Source organism: Ambystoma mexicanum, chromosome 2p (assembly GCF_040938575.1).
Source record: "Ambystoma mexicanum isolate Mex_15411 chromosome 2p, UKY_AmexF1_1, whole genome shotgun sequence".
Classification (NCBI taxonomy): domain Eukaryota; kingdom Metazoa; phylum Chordata; class Amphibia; order Caudata; family Ambystomatidae; genus Ambystoma; species Ambystoma mexicanum.
This window is the reverse complement of record NC_090923.1, coordinates 69,755,550-69,775,480: the sequence shown is the minus strand read 5'-3', so window position 1 is coordinate 69,775,480 and position 19,931 is coordinate 69,755,550. Positions and strand designations below refer to the sequence as shown.

Genomic DNA, 19,931 nt, shown 5'->3' with positions numbered 1-19,931 from the left:
GCCGCTTTAGCGGAGGAGGAAAGGTGCGAGCAGCATGCTGGTGGTGGAGAAGAATGCCCAGCCAGTAAAGAAGGCGGCAGCACCAGGAGACACTAAACTCAATAAGGGTGCAAGACGTGCCAAGGAATCTCTTCAAAGGAGCATGGAGGGCCGGAGGAATGCCCCCCTTCGCCCCTCTTGTTACCGTCCCCTAGATCTAGAGATTATTCTGAAGTGCCTGAGGGGCTGCTGCAAAAATAGGCTACAATCTTCAAGTACACCGTATGCCAGGTGTATGTCAGGAGTAAGATCTCAGCCAGCCATTCAGTGGGTGCAATAGCCCCTATCAAACACCTGACCCAAAGGTTTTCCTGGTTCACCCACAAACAGCACCTCTGGTGCATTCCCTCCCAGACAGCTCTCAGGATGAGGGAATATCATAGTCACAGTGCATGCTCCAGGGAGTGCCAAGGATCTGTTCAATATTGTCCATACGTTCCCTAAAAACTTTGACGATCCAGTTAAGTTTCAACAAGTCATTGTTGATTGTTACAGACCAACATGTGCTGATCTAAACCGGTTAATGTGAGCTGCTCTCCATACTGACACCTTTGAATTGCCAAAACAACACTGTATCTGGCCAGATGAAGAACCCGCCTTTCCCCCCACAGATGGGTTACAGGCATTTACTGACAGATTGGTACAGATGATTATTGAAGTTATCCCTAGCAGAATACCTTGTATGTTTGAAACTATGTTTTGAGCAATATTCTGGAATTATTGATGCAACTGTAGGGGCTCTCCAGGCTGTGATGTCACAATTTTTTATGGGTCGACAGCCGCCGGTGGCTCAAGGTATGAAATCTATTTTAATTGGCTCGGAAGGAATGAATTTGACTGAGGTTTTGTTAGCCGCACAACACTTTTATGAAAAGACTGAGAGATAATAAGAAAGTACTGAAGCTAAATTTATGGTGTTACAAATTCTCGGGTGCAGCCTTCTTAGGGCAGAGGAGTCCAATCCATGTCAGGGGGCAGGACGAGGGTGGGGAAGAGGAAGAGGTACTTTTCAGCAGAGTGAACTAGTAAATGGAAATGAAAGATATCACACAAATGAAACTACTGCAAGGAGCTTGGATACCTAAAACCTGAATGTCCGAATTGCCCTCAGTATGACGAGCGAGACAGCCAACCACACTGATTGGTTTGGTTGTGCCCCCACCTCCACCACCATCTCTGCAGAAGACTCATTAGGAATGCCAAAGGTTTCATGCTGCGCTGACACTGGAACTTCCCGCTAAACTCTGAAAGCCTCTGAATTTCTGCATGCTGTGCATTCTGATGTAATTGTCAATGCTGTGGGTATTGAAGGAACGCCCATATCTCTCCCTCTGTCCCCACAACGTATGGTTACTTTGGGTCCTATTTTTGACAACCATGCTTTCTTGTTTAGTCCGTGTTCCTCTGTTAATCTGTTGAGGTTTGATTTATTGTGTAAACTGAGCTGCTCCATTTACTGTTCCCATGATGGCATATTTCTCTTTATCCCATCCCATAGGGAACCCAAGGTTTTGGCTGCATTGCAGGACCCAAGAGACTGTACGACGGCTCCGTTGCAGTAGCAGGGTGTGTTGGAATGAGTCCATGAGAAATTATGGTCCGCTCATGCAAATTAAGCAGGATGCATGCTCAATGACGAGTCAGTCAAAATCAACCTGAATCCAGCCAAACCTCTACCATGTGTGCCACCGTACCCCATTTCTAGGCAGACTGTTCTAATTCCTGCCTTCCTGTTGCCAGCCCCACAGGCTGGGGAACCACATGACTGTATTTTGGTTGTTGAAACTCTTATGTCACCCTGCATTGAATTACAAGACATCCCGTTGCATAGCCATCATTGTAGCCTATGAATTGCCTTGTTCCAAGTCAGCCCAAGTAATTGCACCTGTGGCTCTCACTCGAGCGTACATACTAGCGAAAGATAAGTTGGGTACGATTTATATCTACTCTCGCTACCCTCAGGGAGTAGTGCATGATTTCGGTGCCCTCTGGAAACACTGAGGTTATCTAACATTTACAGGTGCTCCTATATTAAATGGAACATGTATGTCTGCCCTTCCACAGGGCTTATTGCTCTTGGCTGCCCTGGCTTTAGTCCAATGAATAGGATATAACTCCTCACCGTTCTTTACTGCAAATAAACTGTTCTTTACTGCCTCACAGTTCTTTGCTTCTGCCTTTTCTCTTTCTCTCCCCTGCTGATCTCCTGTCTTATACTTCACTGGTCACCTGGCAATCAGCGCTTATGTAAGTTGGAGAGTGACTCACTTTGGAGTCCCCCAGGTGGCCACCTGGTGGCACCCGAAGTACTCCTACCGTACCTGGCCCAAGTGGCCCACAATGCTGCCCATTTAGGTACAAATTCACTGGTACTCAGTGTAACCAGGGTTCGGATTGCCCCTTGCTTTGCGTCAGTTACACATGCTTATTGTAAAAATTGCTTCTATCATATGTATGTTTTGTAGGGCATGTAGGGAAAACGAAACACGCCCACTACCGGAAGGTGCCTTCTTATACATGCAGACAGGTTTCTTGTAGATCCCCACATGCCAACCATTACTGTCTTGTGATCATTGCTGTTATCTCAGGTTGGACAGAAGCGTTCCCATGAGTTTATTTCCCGGTTTGGAATGCCACTAGTCATAGATAGTGTTTGAGGGACCCACATCACTGGTCAGATCGTTAGAGAAGTGTGCAAGGCCCAGGGGATTTCTCCACCGATTCACTGCGCTTACCACCCCAGATGAGCGACACAGACAAATGCCGAAATGGCGATCTAAACTCAGATTATCCAAGGTTTGTCAAGAAACAGGGCTAAAGAGGTCCCCTAGCAGTGGTCGCCATGCACAATATCTTGCAGCACAAGCATGGTCTGTTTGTGCATGAAGTCATTACAGGGTGCCCCAGGAGTATGGGAACGGCACCCCTCGTAAATCCACACTTCTTCAATCTGCACCTGGAAGATGAGGCTGGTCTTAATTATTGTTGTACATTGGTGAAGACTGTTCATTCTCTTCCTATGCAGGTTCGAGCGCCGGTTATCACTCCCTGCCATCTGCTACTGCCAGTTGAATGGGTCGTTGTGCGTGCTCATCAGCAAACGTCTGCTCTTCAGCCCAGGTTGCGTGGACTGCAGCAGGTGTTGCTGACCACCCAGACTGCTGCCCTGAAGTGTTCTGGTCTGACTTCCTGGATGGATGTTACCCGCTGACGCAAGATCCCAATGTCTGCTGACAGCTCCAGGTCCAGTTTGCCTGATCCCTCTCTACCAAAACCTAGCCTGGCTGATTCCAACACTGCCCCGCCAGAGGTCCAGCTTCCGCTGCAGCACTGCCAGTGGCAGTTCAGGCTCTCAGCAAACAGTTCCACTAGAGCTCATTAAAGAAAGTCTGTTTACGCTTAATAATGCACTCGAAAGAGCCAGGAGCAGATAAAGCCACCAGGCAGTTGGCAGATGTATGTATGAATCACCAGCTACACAAAGTTATGTATGAAAGATGCTCGGCATTCACTGTAGACAGAGAGCACAACATGCCTGCAATTCCATGAAATCATCCACGGGCGGATCAGGGTTAGGCTTGTTAAACAGCTATCTAACGAACAGTCATTTTTCTGATGAAAGGTCTTCTGTTTCCTTTTCAACTTTGCTTTCCCTCAATGGTTCAGCGCCAGGAAATCTTTGGGTGGCAGTGATATAAATTCAACCCAAGGGCACCATCCAGTAATCTGTCCCATTTCTAGAGCTTTAAGTGGCACAGGGCTAGCCAGGGCCCAACCCTGTCAGTCTCCGAATATTTCCCCTCTGCCAGCGCTCGGCTAGGGCTCTCTGAACTGACCTCCCTTACCACATTTTTCATAAATATGAGTGGCAATGCTGCTCTTTGCCAGTAGATATAGATGCTCCCTACAGTATTGATTATAATCACAACATCAGTTACATACATTTGAAGTGAGGTTCTTTTGAAACAGGCAAAGGACATGTTTGCCACACAATAAATGCCTTTAAGAGGTATTTATCAATAATGGAATTCTTTCAGAAGAACTATGGGATTTCATGGTGTACCCCTTTTGATTTTATGTTGTTTCAGATTTTAATATATTTATTTTGGACAACATTTTTACACACATTAACCATTTTAAATACATCTTTTACACCAGAATGTTTGCCCTTTCATTGTGCATATGTGCACTTGATTGGCTCTGTTAGGTCACTCCTTTAATTACGCAGGCCACTCCTCTTTTAAACCTTGGAATTTGAGGCTGCACGAGACCCCTTCTAAGCCCCTCCCACAAATATTGCATCACAGCGCATTAGAGCCTCCCCCTCGATTCCTTATTTCACTAAAAGCAATGCCCATTTCAGTTGCGGCTTAAACAGTATTCCCCGTGAACCCAGCACTCAAGTCTCCATAACTGTACTGTGGATTCTAAAGATTGTGAAAAGACAGGGACGCAAGTAGCTGCTAGTACAATGATTGTGCATTCCGCTGTTCACCAGTGAACACAGACTGTTAGTGTGGACACTACTTATACCAGGCAGGTGAATGTATGTGTTTGTTCTCTGTGGTCTGGAGGTGTGGACTCTGATAACCAGTACAAGGACAATACATATGCAATGCCAGCAAAATACCCACTTTCAACTCACAATTATCTTTCTTGATTCACCGGTAAACTGGTATTTTTCGCCCAGAGAAGCCACAGGTGTTATGCGGTGAAGACATTGATGAAACATCTGTAGGAAAGCCTTCTCATGGCTTTCCTTCATTAACATTTTACCAACAGCTGGCGAGAAATGCAAATATGTGATTGTTCACTAGTAATACAGTAAACCTGTAACAATTCGACACAGTGACTGGCTGTCTGAGACCGTCCTTCCAGTGTACAGCAAACACGCACATTCACCCGGTGCCACCAGGTGGCGCCACTAGTACATTATCAGCTAAGTGTGAAGAGACTCTGGAGAGGCCTTCCTTACCCAGGACCCAGCAATGGAATTCTGCATCCCCTTCAACCCCAACAGGAATAGCGTGACAGCAGCAGTCTCCTTCGCCGTGGACGGCCAGCACTCTGCACCTGGAAGTCTGTTCCATTCCTGATCTGTTGTCACAGTGCAGCTCTCCACGTTGCTAGGTAACTACACTCAGGTGTGGCTGCCCAGTGCTTCAGGCGACCTGTAGGTTCCAGCTGGCTTTGTTTACTTACATTGTTTGATAATGAGCACAGGTCGGATTTAGTGATCTTGTTTCCTCCATTTCCCTTTCTCTTTTTGGCAGGTTAACCACAGATGGAAGAGATAGGTTTGCGTGAACTACGCTTATAAACGAACATACATTGTACAGTCACCGGTCAACCAGAGCCTAGTTGGATGACCTATACAGATGGCTAACCCGAGCCAGTTGGCCCATATGCATGCACGCTGGGTCACCATGGACTCTACTTGCCATCCAGCGCTGTCTTCTACTTTGCACTTGTTTTTTTCACTTCATTTCTCTTACCCCTAGTTCCACAAGCGATCGTAGCTAAACACATTCCAGCTCTTACCCGCACAGGGAATTCATTCTATGACCATAGCTCACAGGCATGTACACTTGAGGCTAGCCTCACTACCCACACGAGGTGCCCAAGAGTTCTGCATCGCACAGTACAGGAACCTAGTGAGTAGAATGGGGTGGTATGTATAGTTCAATGACCTTTGTAGTTGCTTATCTCACCTCCAGCCTCTTCCACTTCCAGATTCGAAGCAGTCTGCCCCACTGGCATAGGCTCTGGCCTAAAGAGTACTGTGGCCAGGGTACAATAATGATAGGGTGATGCTGTGAATGTTTGTGGGGTCATAGATCCCTGGCTGAAATGGTGGTATTGTGCTGGGATTTGATCATCCTTGCTCCTATATCACTCCACAGGTTCTTGTGCAGGAACCCTGGAGTGTCCATCCAGGTGTTGTGCTGGCTCTTCCTTATTCGGAGTACACTTGCAGTCCATGACACTCCCATTCAGGGGCTGGCCCCCTTCATGGGACTAGCCCTCTTCCCGGGTCTAACTCTCCCACAGAGTCTTGGTTCCTCCTGGGGCTGACTCCCTCCCAGGGCCATGCTCCCTTCTCAGGGTTGACTCTCTTCCTTGGTCCGGCTCTCTTCTAGGGTCTGGGCCGCCCCCCAGGCCTCTCACTATCAAAGGGATAGGTCTTCTTTATCACTATGGGAGATGTATGATGCCGTAGTCTCAATACTCTCCGAAGGCCCCTGAGCCATCTCAGGTATCCTGGACCTTCATTGGGCTATGTTCTCACAACTCTGCCGAGCACCTCTGCACCCCTTTGCACAGACTGAGAAAACATAGTCACTATTATAATGCCTGGACCAGAAGTTATGTTCTCTGATTGGCTGGATTGGTCAGGCCTCCTTCAGGAATCTGAATGGGAGTGAGGCTTTGTAGTTCAGAACTCATGGGTGATGTCTTTAAAAGAGTTTGACAATGATCCACGTGCCTAGGAAATATTTAAAGCAGGAGATTTTATTTACGCTCAACAGGAGCTCCACGGAGCAGCCTGCTTCTCCAGCCAATACCACACGCAAAAGAGAAGGCAATCCACAAGCAAGTTTGGCACAAGGACCTGTATGAGTGGAATGAGACACAGTTGTCAACATTGTCAACAAAATACATTTATTTAATTTATAAGCTAGCACAAACCTGATACATGAGAAAACGAATGCAAATCAAAAGGACAATTAATATCAAATAAGTAAAATGTAGACAGCTTAATATGTAATCCAACCAACAGAAAAGACGTCAGGATAGATGGTCAGCCCTCAGGAAGGTGAACACAAAGTCACCGAAAGTGCACCCTTCATAGAATAAGCCCAAGTCTCAAAACGAGGAAGAGTGGAGAATGTAAGAAAGCAAAAGAAATACAATATAGAGCGCTGCCACAATGTGGGTAACACCCCAGCCATACGTATGTGTTGGCTTGGCACAAAAGAAGTGCTCAAATGAGCTAATGGACTTCTTACACACAGCTCAAGGGAGAGCCCAAAATTGTATAGCAACAGTAACCTTCCATAAGCATTAAAATAAATGTCCAACTCGCGTTTCGGTTGTACCAGCCAATGCAATTTACGAGGGCCCAGCCTTCATCAGGGCGGAAGGCAAACAAATGTAGTGGGTGGAGGTGGCAATGGCAGCACTGTTCTAGGAAAATATATATTCATGCTATTAACCCAGAGGTAGAGCATGTGTGTATTATGTACATATTGGTGAAGTAGACAAAGCATAAAAGGGCTTACCTGAAAGATGTAACAGATCAAAGGTAGAATTCTCTATCAACAAAATTTGTAAGGGGAGAGCCAGTCCCCGTTTAACAGCCCCACAGCATTCCCAGGCAGAGTCTGAAAACAAGAGGATATCAGACTGTTAAGGAAACAAGTAACAATATCTGCTCCCCGTGTGGATAGAAAAAAGCTCAAGATCACTGACCTGAAGTTCTTAGGCAATTAATAGCGTGGCTTGTCGCATCCGCATAGTGAGGCGCCGTCAGGTCAGCATGGAGCCTTGATAATATGAGTGGTCTGTGAAGCAAACAGACCACTGCTTAGGGGATACCAAATAATACTTGAAGTGAGAACACACAATAAGTGGAGCACAGAGCGCAATAACGTCAGGAAGACTAATTAACCAGGGAGACAGTTTTTAACAAAACAGACAGGAAGATGGGTGGGAATTAGTAGCACAAGGTAGTGATCCCAGAGCTCTTTCTGTTGAGAGAAGGGTTCAGCCATTTTAGTTCTGGGGCACACCCTAATCCTGTTTTCACCCCTTTACCTTTCCGGTTACACAGCACTCTGGTTATGACCTCACACCTACATGAGATTGTTTTAAGGAACCCCAGGAATGGTTCATTAAGGTAGGCTTAGCCTACACCAATCACTGTGATCCACTTTACTTTGAAAGAGGGCATGGGCCCTCTTTTGGGAGATCAGCTGAAGACTTCTCAAGAAGTAAGAAAAAATAACTCAACCTTGGACACTTGTTTAAGGTCCAGTCTGCCTTACATCTTCCGCCAGTGAAGCAAGGCCAGGATATCCAAAGAGGGAAGCAAGATCCCTTCTCTAAACTTCTTCCAGGAAACAGAGGTGAGAAACAGAACTCAAAGGACCCCCCAGCCCCTGCAGATCCGGTACCCAGTCAGCACAGACCATGTCCGGCCAGCAAGCATCCTGGATAGGGAGTACCAGAATGTCTCTGAATCTATAACCAAGGACATTGCAGCTGCCTGCAACACACACCACAACTGTGGGCTGTCTGCCTTAAAGACGACACAAGCCCATTGAAGAAGCTGGGAGAAGTGCCTGGATGAACATCTACAACGTCTGCCTAAACAACATTTTCGAGCCAGACGAGTTTGCTCGATCCACAACAGGCGGCAATGCTGACCGTTGTCCAACTACCGTCGCTTAAAGACATCCGAGATGCCGCAACCAGTGCATCTGAACTACCGAACAGCACTGAGACAATGATTCCTGAACCTGAGCCGCTGTGTAGGCCAAACGAGCACCAAGACCATCTACCGCCAAAGGTACATTGTGGTTCTGTCCACTTCTTAGGAGGCCCCTGGAGACATTTTAAGACCCCTTTCCCCCCTTTAAACTGAAGCCAAGAAACCTTAACAATCTGTTGTGGTTAACCATACCGACTACCCTCCTGTGCATGAACATCCCTTTTTCTTCTTTGAAACGTTCTGTCCTCTGCATTCATTTACAGGGTGGGTTGTATTTCGTAGTGTTGTTAGACTGTCTGTTGTGATTAATACAGTAGATATTTTTAATACAACCTTGACTGAACACTCCTTTTATCATTGGGTAATAATTGTACTTTTGCTGTGTTGCAACTAACCAACGGTCCACATACTTAAGGTAGTTAAGTCTAAAATTCGACAAGGAGGTTTATAATTTGCTTGTTATTCCAACTGTTCGGATCACTTCTGGTGTGTTAGAGGTGTGGGGATGATTGATAGTTTAGTTGTTGAGCAGGTGCAAGTGGATCTAGGTCAACTGGCCTAAGCCCCGCCCACATTCTTAGCCATGCCTCTTCCTTCTTCTCTTAACTCTCTCGCCCGGGCATCCAAAGAAAAGGGCAGATGAAGAAAAGGGCAGACGAAGAAAAGGGCAGACGAAGAAAAGGGCAGATGAAGAAAAGAGCAGACGAAGAAAAGGGCAGACGAAGAAAAGGGAAATTCCTGTTTCGGCCTGTTTGGACCAGGAGGACCCAAGGCCCGAACCCCTGCTCAGACAACAGGTAAACATGCGCCGACATGTGTTTTCTACCTCTGTCCCCCCACCATCATCAGGCAACACCAACGTCAACTTCTCTGGTGCTGGGGTGAGGACAGGTACTCCGTGGCACAGTAAGTTGTGCTTGCTGACCTATTGTTTTCACCCCCTTGCTTACTGTTCCCTGCCCATGCCACTGTTTGTTTCATTACTGTACCTTTTCCCATGCCTGCACTGTTTACTTCAAGTTTCTTCAGTTGTTTACTGTTCTTGTGGGTTGGAATTCTGCTTTGTACTTTGACACTGTTGTGTTTTCTTCCCTATTATATTGACGTGGTGTGACCTATGCTTTTTTGCATGATTTGCATTGCCTGCATGCCTTACATCTAGGTTCCTTGTTGTGGTTTTGTTCTCTGGTGATTGTTTTTGACCCTAGTTGTGCTCTTGATTTTAGCATTACTTTGCAATGCCTGCACTCTTCCTTGCTGTGTTTGGGCTTTGTTGATGATCCTTGCGTACATTTCAATTCATAGGTCCATTGTTTCTTGTTCTGTGCCTTTTCTCATCCATGTTGTTCCTCCCCTGTGCCTCCCTACTGTCTTCAGCCTGCGCTACCCTGCACCTGCTTGGAACCCACCCCCCACAACCTCCCTTCTCTTTCCACCATACGCTCTATGGTGCTCTCTGTCTCGCATATCTTCTCTAACTGCTATTCTATCGACTATCCTAGCCCTCTCACTAAATCCGGCAGGAAGAAGCTCAAAAGGGACATCCTGGTCACCAACCAAGGCCTCCCTATTGCTAATACCTACACCAGTTCTTCCTCCAGACAGAATCTCACTGACATCCTCTTTGTCGTTCCCTCTCTAGGTCTACGGACCCCCCATATGGTCTCTGGTGTCTCTTTCTTTTCCTCTTCTCCCATTAATGGAGGCACCCGGTGGGAGGTCCGCCTGGCCCCCTTACATTTCTCTAAAACCATCATTAATGTCTACCTAAATGGCACCGTCTTGGTCTAGGGCCCTCAGGCCAATCTCCTCCTTTTTGATAGACGCCTCCGGTGCCTTATCAACTTTGTTTCTTCTCCTGCTATCCCTAGTTACCCCTCCCTGGCTCTTCTGCCTCCTCCTTCCTCTGCCACCTCTCCGGCATCCTCTACTGCTTCTCTGACTACCCTGCCTTCTCTTCCTTCCTCCTCTGCCCATCCTTGGGTACCTCCAACACTTCCGCATGGTGCACCTCTAGCCTGTTCCACACTACGGAAGTCCTTCAAAGGTGGCAACATGTTCCACATCGCTACTCTCAACTCTCGCTCTGCTGTCAAACACTCCTCTGACATCTGCGGTTTCCTGGAAGGCTTGATTTGGATACCTGTCTCAGATTCAGTTTGGTCTATAATGTCTTGTTCAAAAACCCCCTCCTCACCTGAATCGTATGAAAGGCGGAGGTATCGTATGTATCGGTGTCCCAGGAGCCGTCCGACAGTATATCCTTTCTTCTCTGTCTCAAGGTATCGCTGGGTTTCTTGTACGTCCTTTCCCCTTGTTTGGAGCGATGGGTATGAGCTCCACTGGAGGCCACTTTGCCAGAAATGCCGTTTCCCTGGCAGTGGGGACCCCAGGGAGCCCACCCAAGGCCAAGGAAAAGCCTTGCTGAAAATCCCTGGCAGGTTGTAAGTGATGTTCTGGATGGAGACTACTGATCCCAGAATACCTTGTTTTGTTGAAGATACTGAAGTGGCTCCAAAGAAGATATCCAGGAAAGGATCCAGTAAATTGTGAAGCTGAATTCCTTGAAGGCACGTATAAAGACAGAAGGAGTAGACTGGAAAGCACAGAGATGGAGGGGCGTGGCTACAGAAGAGTAGCGAGCACCTAGGAAATGCTCGGGACAGCGAGTACGGGAAAGAGGAGGTAAGTGAAAGAGGGTAAGCCAGTAGCAGGAACGAGGAGGGACAGCCGTCAGAGTACAGCAGGAACAAGGAGGGATTGCCACCAGAGCACGGCTAGAATGAGGAGGGACAGCCGCCAGGGTACGGCTGGAATGAGGAGGAACAGCCGTCAGAGCGCGGCAGAGAAATACACACCGGAGCGTTGGTAACATTTTCCAAAGCACTGGAAGTTGCAACGCGAGTGCGTTAGCAACTTCTGGGACTATAAAGGCTGAAAGACTAGAACGCACACGGCATTACTGAGGAGTTGGTCCTTCTTCTATCTTCTCCACCTTCCCCATAGCTTCCATGGCCGGCGAGCCGTGACAGTATGACCCCTTCTCAGGTTTCTTCCCCCCGGCTTTCCGGGATGAAGGCGATGGAACTTCTGCAGTAAACGAGGAGTTTAATCTTCCTAACAGGTTCCCATGTGCACTCTGTTCTAGGATATCCTTTCCAAAAGACCAGGTATTGCAGAACTCCTCTTTTATATCTGGCATCAAGAATGCTGGATACTTCATATTCCTCAGTGGCTTCTGTAATCTTTTGAGGTGGTTTACTTGTCCTTCGGGAATGAGGATCCTTAGTATACGGTTTTAAGAGTGAGGTATGAAAGACGGGATGGACTCTCTTGAGGCTTAGTGGAAGGTCCAGTCTGTAAGCCACTGGATTGATTTTGGCTGGAATACGAACGGGTCCTAAATACCTGGGTGCAAACTTTCCTGGAAGAACCCATCTGGGCAAGAACTTAGTGGACAGCCACACCCGGCTTCGCACTTCCCACTGAGGGTTTGAGCCTCTTTTTTGATCTGCCCATCTTTGCAATCCTGTCGGGCCTTCACGAGATTGGAACTTGATACTCGGTGCAGCCTCTGTATGGTATTGAGTAGCTGATCCACTGAAGGCATATTGTAGGCGGGATTCCAGAGAGCGGTATATGCTTTGGGTCATAACCATAGGTGCATTTGAAAGGACTCATGCCTATGAAGGTATGCCTTGTGTTATTGTATGAGAATTCGGCCATGGGCAGAAGATGGAACCAGTCATCTTGTTTGTGGTTACAAAAACACTGGATGTACTGCTCTAGAGTGGCATTCAAACGCTCAGTTTGCCCATTACTCTCCGGGTGGAACCCTGAAGAAAGTGATCTCCTAATTCCTAGTGTTCTGCAGAGGACAGTCCAGAATTTGAACGTAAATTGAGCGCTTCGGTCAGAGACTATATTGGTGGGATCCCATGAAGCCTATGTCCCTCAGAAATACCTCTGCAGTAATACTGGCAGTAGGGAGCGCTTTTAGAGGAGAGAAATGAGCCAGTTTACTAAAGGAATCAATTGTGACCATTATGGCGGTGTGTCCGCAAGATTCTGGCAGATCCACTATGAAATCAGTGGAGATATATTGCCAGGGCCTTCGGGCAGTGTTTCTTGTTGTAGGAGTCCCAAAGGTTTGTGGTAGTCGTATTTGTTTTGAGCACACACAGGACAGACAGTTACATACTCTTTTACATTCTTAGTCAGGGAAGGCCACCAAAGTTGACGAGATGTTATTTCTATTGTGGCTCTTTGGCCCTTGTGCCCTGCAGAAGGAATATCATGACACCATGACATTGCCTGTACTTGGAGATCTCGGGTAGGTATATACAAGGCTTCCTTCTTAAAGAGAAGGTCGCCCTTCCAGTTCAAGTCTGTTCCTGAGATCCTGTTGTTCCGCCTTTACCTGTTGTAAAAATGTGTTTATGGTGTTGATGAATGTCTTTCCTGCCAACACGAGTTCCTGTTCTGTTGGACCTCCTGTTTCTTCACCCAAACTGCGGAAAAGGGCGTTGGCCAGAGTGTTGTCCTTTCCTGGGAGATAGGTAATCACAAAGTCGAATTGTGAGAAGAAATACACCCACCTGGCATGTCGTGAATTGCGGCATTTCGTCTTTTGAAGAACCTTAATGTTTTGATGATCCGTACGGACCAAGAATGGGACTATCGAGCCCTGTAGAAGATGTCTCCATTCTTCACAGGCTTGTCGAATGGCCAAGAGTTCTTTTTCTAAGACGGAATAGTTACGTTTGCTAGTGGTTAATGTGCGTGAATAGTAAGATATTGGATGTTCTAAGACATCTTCCTCCTTCTGTAGTAGTGCTGCCCCAATGGCACCATGGCAGGCATCGGTTTCCACTATGAACGGTGTGTTTGGTCTGGTTGTCTAAGGACTGGGGCTGTTACAAAGGATCTTTTTAGGAGTTGGAAAGCTTGTTCAGTGCGGGAATCCCAGACGAACTTCACTCCTTTTTTCAGAAGATTGGTGATAGGTAGAATGATCTCAGAGAAGTTAGGGATGAATTTTTGATAGAAGTTTGCTAGTCCTAAGAATCGTTGGAATCCCTTGACGGTAGAAGGTACAGGCCAGTTGGTGATGGCATTTGTCTTGGCTGGATCCATCTGTATGTTATCCGCAGGCAAAATAAAACCCAAGTAAGGTACAGTGGATGCTTTGAATACACATTTTTTGGGTTTAGCTAGCAGACTTTCTTCTTAATCGATGTAAGACTTCTGTAACCATGACACAGTGTTCAGCCAGAGTAGTAGAAAAGACAAGTAAACGACTACCGAAGAGAAGAGCATGTCTGCGAAACAATTGTCCATAAATCACTGGAATTGTGCCGGTGCATTGACTATCCCAAAGGGCATTACTCTCTATTCGTAATGTCCTAGCGGTGTCCAGAAAGCCGTCTTCCACTCATCCCCTTCACAGATTCTTAAGAGGTGGTAAGCCCCTCTCAGGTCCAGTTTGGTGAAAACCCGGGCACCCTGGATGGCTTCAATGATGTCTTTCATCAATGGCATAGGATACCTATCCTGCACTGTAAGACTGTTTAGACCTCTGTAATCTATACAGGGTTGTCATTCGGTTGTTCCTTTTTTGGAAATAAAAAACAGAGAAGCCCCTGCTGATGAAGACGACTCCCTAATGAGACCATTCTCTAGGTTGGTGGCAAGGTACACTTTCAGAGCTTCCTTTTCAGGTAGAAACAATGGAAACATTCTTCCTAAGGGTACAATGGCACCTGGAATCAGGTCAATCTTGCAATCTTCTTTACGATGTGGTGGCAAAAGACGAGGTTGTGTGTCCGTGAACACATCTAGAAATCCCGATATGGGACTGGTATCATGTTGACACTGAGGCAAGGATGCAGTGTTGCTTGGATGACCAGGGAGATCTCCTTAGTCAAACAATGTTGATCGCAGAACTAAGAGCTGAAGTCCACTGTGTTCAAACTCCAATCGTTGTGGGGATTGTGCTTTCTCAACCAGGGAATTCCCAGTATTACCGGAAAATGTGCCGCTCTAATCAGATCAAAGGTACGGTATTCCTGATGGTTAGCCATATTAATCTTTAATTCCTGTGTTTCATGGCTAATTGGACCCGAGGTTAACAGGGTACCGTCTACACTCTCCACCGGTATAGACCTAATCTTTGGGCGTCTAGGTATCAGGTGTTCCTTCACCCATTTGTCATCCACGAAATTGCCAGCAGCTCCGCACTCTAACATGGCCATGCACTCCACAGAACCTTTTGGATCCCATCTGTAACTTGATCACCATCAGACTGCAGCAGTCCAGGACCAGAGGCTGTGCTATGCGACAGGGATTTATGATGTTCACCCCATCCCTTTCCCTGTTTAAAGTTGGGGTCTTTCATTTCCCTGTCATCTAGGGGGTACTTCCGGGCAATCCCATAATAAATGGCTGTTTGAACCGCAATATATACAGAAGCCAAGGTCCTTTCGTCTCTTGCGTTCGCTGGTGGAGAGTGGGCCGATTTGCATAGGCTCTTCCATGGATCCTTTTTCAGGTACAGAGGGAGGGTTAGGAACCGATACGAAGGTGTTTGGCCTTCTTTCTGCCTTCCTTTCTGCCATGCGGAATTCTATTTGTAGAACCAAGGATACCAGTTCTTGGAAAGAAGTCGGTCTGGCCACTCTCGCCAGCTCGTCTTTAATGTCTTCGTGGAGTCCTCTTCGGAATATAGTCTGTTGGGCTGTTTCGGGCCATCCCGCTTCTGCAGCATCCTTTTGAGACCTTGTGACGTTTGTCTGGACATCAAATGATCCATGTCGAATATCCAGTAGGTTCTCGAAAGTGGAATACAACACTTCCGGTCTCTCAAACCTTTCTCAGAATTTTTGCACAAATGGGACGTAACTGGTGAGGACAGGATCTGAAGTAGTGACCAGAGGAGTGGCTCATGTAAGGGTGTTTCCTGTTAAGTTGGATATCAAGAACCCAACCTTGGTTCTATCTAATTCGTAGGTTCTGGGGCGAAAGGTAAATTGGATCGTACATGCGTCCAAGAATTCTTTTATCTTCTTTGGTTCCCCATCATATTTCCCACATGACAGGGGAAGGGGTGGCAGTTCCCCTCGGGTGTCATCCCGCTGTGGAACCTGTTGTCCCACCTGTTGAACCTGTAGCTGTAATGCAGTATTGTCTGCTCTTAGGGACTGTACTTCAGCTGTCAAAGCCTGAATGGCATTTACCATTTCTTGATATTGTTCTAAGGAGGCCATTTCCTTTTGGCGTTGCAATCTCTCAGATCCAGTTTGGTCTATAATGTCTTGTTCACCAACCCCCTCCTCACCTGAATCCGTATGAAAGGCAGAGGTATCGTATGTATCTGTGTCTCAGGACTCATCCGACGGTATCTCCTTTCTTCTCTGTCTCCAGGTATCGCTGGGTTTCTTATACGTCCTTTCCCCCTTCCTGGAGCGATGGGTATGAGCTCCACTGGAGACCACTTTGCCAGAAATGCTGTTTGCCTGGCAGTGGGGACCGCAGGGAGCTCACCCAAGGCCAAGGAAAAGCCTTGCTGAAAAACCCTGGCAGGTTGTAAGTGATGTTCCGGATGGAGACTACTGATCCCAGAATACCCTGTTGTGTTGAAGATACTGCAGTGGCTCCAAAGAAGATATCCAGGAAAGGATCCAGTAAGTTGTGAAGCTGAATTCCTTGAAGGCACGTATAAAGACAGAATGAGTAGACTGGAAAGCACAGGGCTGGAGGGGCGTGGCTACAGAAGAGTAGCGAGCACCTAGGAAATGCTCGGGACAGCGAGTACGGGAAAGAGGAGGTAAGTGAAAGAGGGTAAGCCAGTAGCAGGAAAGAGGAGGGACAGCCGTCAGAGTACGGCAGGAACAAGGAGGGATAGCCGCCAGAGCATGGCTAGAATGAGGAGGGACAGCCGCCAGGGTATGGCTGGAACGAGGAGGAACAGGTGTCAGATCACGGTAGAGAAATACACACCGGAGTGTTGGTAACACTTTCCGAAGCACTGGAAGTTGCAACACGAGTGCGTTAGCAACTTCCGGGACTATAAAGGCTGAAAGACTCGAACGCGCACAGCGTTACTGAGGATTTGGTCCTTCTTCTATCTTCTCCACCTTCCCCATAGCATCCACGGCCGGCGAGCTGTGACAACCTGGTCAAACACTTGGTTCATGGCCAGCTCTGTCACAAGTTTTGACACTCCCCTTCCTGATGGCTACAAGATCCTCTCAGAACCCAGAATTTACCGTCCCGGCGGGTTGCAGCCTTAATTTTCCCAGAGTGGATCCCTGCTTCTGTCATTCCTATGCAGGACTCCTCCTTCTTTGAAAGCCTAGTCTGCAGGCCCTCTATCTCTCTTGGCCTCTCTCTCCTGTGGCCACTATCTACAGGCTGCGTGGCCAGGTCCCCCTTTTTCTCTCTGAGTGGGCTGACCTTTACCCCTCCCTCTTTGCCTTTACCCCTCAACCTCCCATCCTCTGAGACCTGAACATCCTCCTGGATGCCACCAACCCCTCTTCAGGGATCTTTCACAACCGCTGTGACACTCTCTCCCTATATATTCGTCACTCTGGCCCGACTCACTCTGCAGGGCAGACCCTGGATGTTCTGATCTCCTTAGACCACCACCTCTCTAACTCTCTCACCACTCCTCTCTCTTGGAGTGACCACTTCCTCCTCTCCTCCCACCTCTCTCTCTACCCCTCAGGCCAAGCCGTCCCCAGCACTGCCACCTACCTCCTCGGTAATCCGACCCATGAAGCATGTGTCAGTGGAGGCTTTCAATGCTACTTTGGCTCCTCCTCCTACACCTTTGGCTGACTCACACTCTGACACAGCTCTCTCTACCCTTCATCTCTATATCTCTAACACTCTTGACATCCTTGCCCCTGTCATGAGGGTCAGCCTTTCTCACTGACCAACCCTCCCAGGTCCACATGGGGTCCTTCCTTTCTTCTATCTCGATCTCTACTTGTGGTGTTCCCCAGGGATCTAACCTTTCTCCCTGGCTGTTCAACCACTACCTGGCACCTCTGGCTCACAGCATTGCTACATTCTGTTCTACCTTTCAGTGTTATGCGGATGACACTCAGCTCTCCTTCAGGCCCCCCTCATCCGCCCCTGCTCCTTCTCTCATACCTCTTTCTGGTCCTTACCAGGCTGGACTATTGCAACAGCATTTTTCTAAATCTGCCTGTCTCTTCTCTTCGACCTTTACAACTCATCCAGAACAGGACTGCAAGACTTGTCCTTGGCCTCAAGCTCAGGGATCGTATCTCTCCAGCTCTGAAATCTTTGCACGGGTTCCCTGTGGTGTTAGGCAGAATTGCAGGCCGTACCCTCTGGGAACACCACATACAATTAGGGCTACAGGTGTAAGCAAAAACCAACCTTTGGTATAAGTCTGTACCACACATGTTTTAGTAGCAAGCTGAGCAGTCAGGCTTATCCCAAGAGGGAATGTGAGCTGTAGTTGAAATTACACAGAAGTATCATGATCACAGTGGTTCAAGTAGACACTTACACTCAACGTTTCTTGGTAAAAAATACTTATACATTTATTTACACAATCATCCAGAAAACATTCACTAGTAGAAATCAACTTAATATGAAACACCAATACACTACAGTAACAAACTCTAAGTTGTAGGGACAGTTTGTGCTCCCCTGAAAAAGGAGCCAAATGGCACTTCAATTACTTTCAGTGGGAATAGAAAGATATAAGTGTGTACAATGGATTAGAAAACACTTCTGTTAGGCTATGCAAAGGTTCAGCGTACCAGGAGGGTCAGTTCAATTCAATAGGCCAGGCCAAAGTCAATAGTCTAGGACAGATCAGTTCTGGTAACAAACTGAGAAGTCTTTGTAAAAGTTCTCAGAAGTTGTTTAGACGAAAAAGAATGATATGCTGGGTCACAAGCTGATTACGCCTGCAAGTTGGGAACGATTCACAAACTTTCACTGCAAGAGTTAGAATCTCTCAACCGGATGGCACAGTACCTTAATGTGAAGCAAAAAGATGCGGCTGAAGATGTTGGTTCCTGGCGGTTCCTGCAGATCTCACTGTTCCTGAGCCTCAGTCGTGGGGACAAGATGGAGGACGTCGGGGGCCTCCTGCACTGCACAGTATCATCGTTGGAGCAAAGAAAATGGAGTCGCTTCGGTTCAAGCAGCCGTTGCTTCAAGACACTAACTGGTTTCCTTCTCGCTGGCTAAACCTTAATCGGCATTGAGAATGGTATCCAGGTGTCTTCTGAGCTGATTGGTCCTACCAACTCAAAGGAAGAAGCCGTGCTTGAAGGAGCTTTTCTGTCAAATGGAGTTCTGGCAATTCAGATTTGCAGCAGGGCTTCACTGGGCAAACCAACAGTCCAGTGGTTGCAGCAGCTGTCCTTTTCCAGCTCGTCTTCGGTTCTTTCGTTCCAGTGGTCCAATCTGCCTTCCAGTCCTGGAGACTCGCCTTTTAAACAGTTTTCTCCCATACATTCCAGCCTAGCTGCCACTCACCCAGCAGGGTGGCTGTCCTTGTCGGACAGTCAGCCAGCCAATCACGCCAGAGTGCATTTGGGTCTCCTAGGAGACCGGGCACATGGAGTTACGGGCACCTCCTTCACTTCCTGCCCACCCCAGACACTCAGACGTCAAGGGCGGACTTCAGTCCTGAAGCCCGCCAAAGGCTCACGGACAAAGGGACCAAACGTGGTTTGGTGCGCAGAGTTAAACACCAGAAGGACCTTTCCACAAAGAAACGGTGAAAAAAGATGACCAGGGTCTTGGGTGCCATATTGAAAAACATGGTGGCCCAGATTTTTAGCTACCGGTGTTCGCAGTTGGGAAAAATGATGGTAGTTCGTTATAAAACCACTGCCACCATCCATTTCAATAGGAAAGGGCGGCCTTTGACAGCTACAAGAATGTTTTAGACCTAGGGGATACTAAGTAACCCCTCCAGCACCCTATAGGAAGATAGTGTGTGCTGGGTCTATGAATTTAAAAAGTCAATTTGACTGTACATTCTCTGGGGAACAGTATGTAACGCTCACCTGATTCCCGTAGAGGCGCCGGTCTTGACTGGGCGTATACCGTATCTGCAAAGGTGATGTGTAACACACGGCTGGCTCTTTGGGCTGGACCTCTGTGCACTGTATGTCTGACTTGAAGGGTAAGATGATTGCAGATAGAAAATATGGGATTAGGAACTGGGTTATTGAATGTCTCTCTCTTCTTCCCTTTCTCTTCTCCTGTAGAACCCCAAAGGTTAACGCTCTCACCTTAGGTAAGTGAACGCTGTGCTCTCCATCTGCCTCGGGGCAGGGTGCTGTAGCCAGTTTCTTCACTGGATAAGGGGAGCAGGCCTCTTGACTTCAGAGGACTGCTG

The 19,931-nt window shown here is 47.5% G+C and overlaps 1 protein-coding gene across 1 annotated transcript in view; it reads right to left on the bottom strand.

The window, feature by feature from the left end:
- The window catches only part of CIMIP7 (ciliary microtubule inner protein 7), a 544,361-nt gene extending 539,245 nt beyond the window's left edge, over window positions 1–5,116 (bottom strand). Inside the window, exon 1 of the mRNA XM_069643270.1 lies at window positions 5,015–5,116. Within this exon, the coding sequence (XP_069499371.1) occupies window positions 5,015–5,041 (27 nt within the window). The 5' untranslated portion in view covers window positions 5,042–5,116. The remainder of the gene's footprint in view (window positions 1–5,014) is intronic.
- Window positions 5,117–19,931: the final 14,815 nt, after the last annotated feature.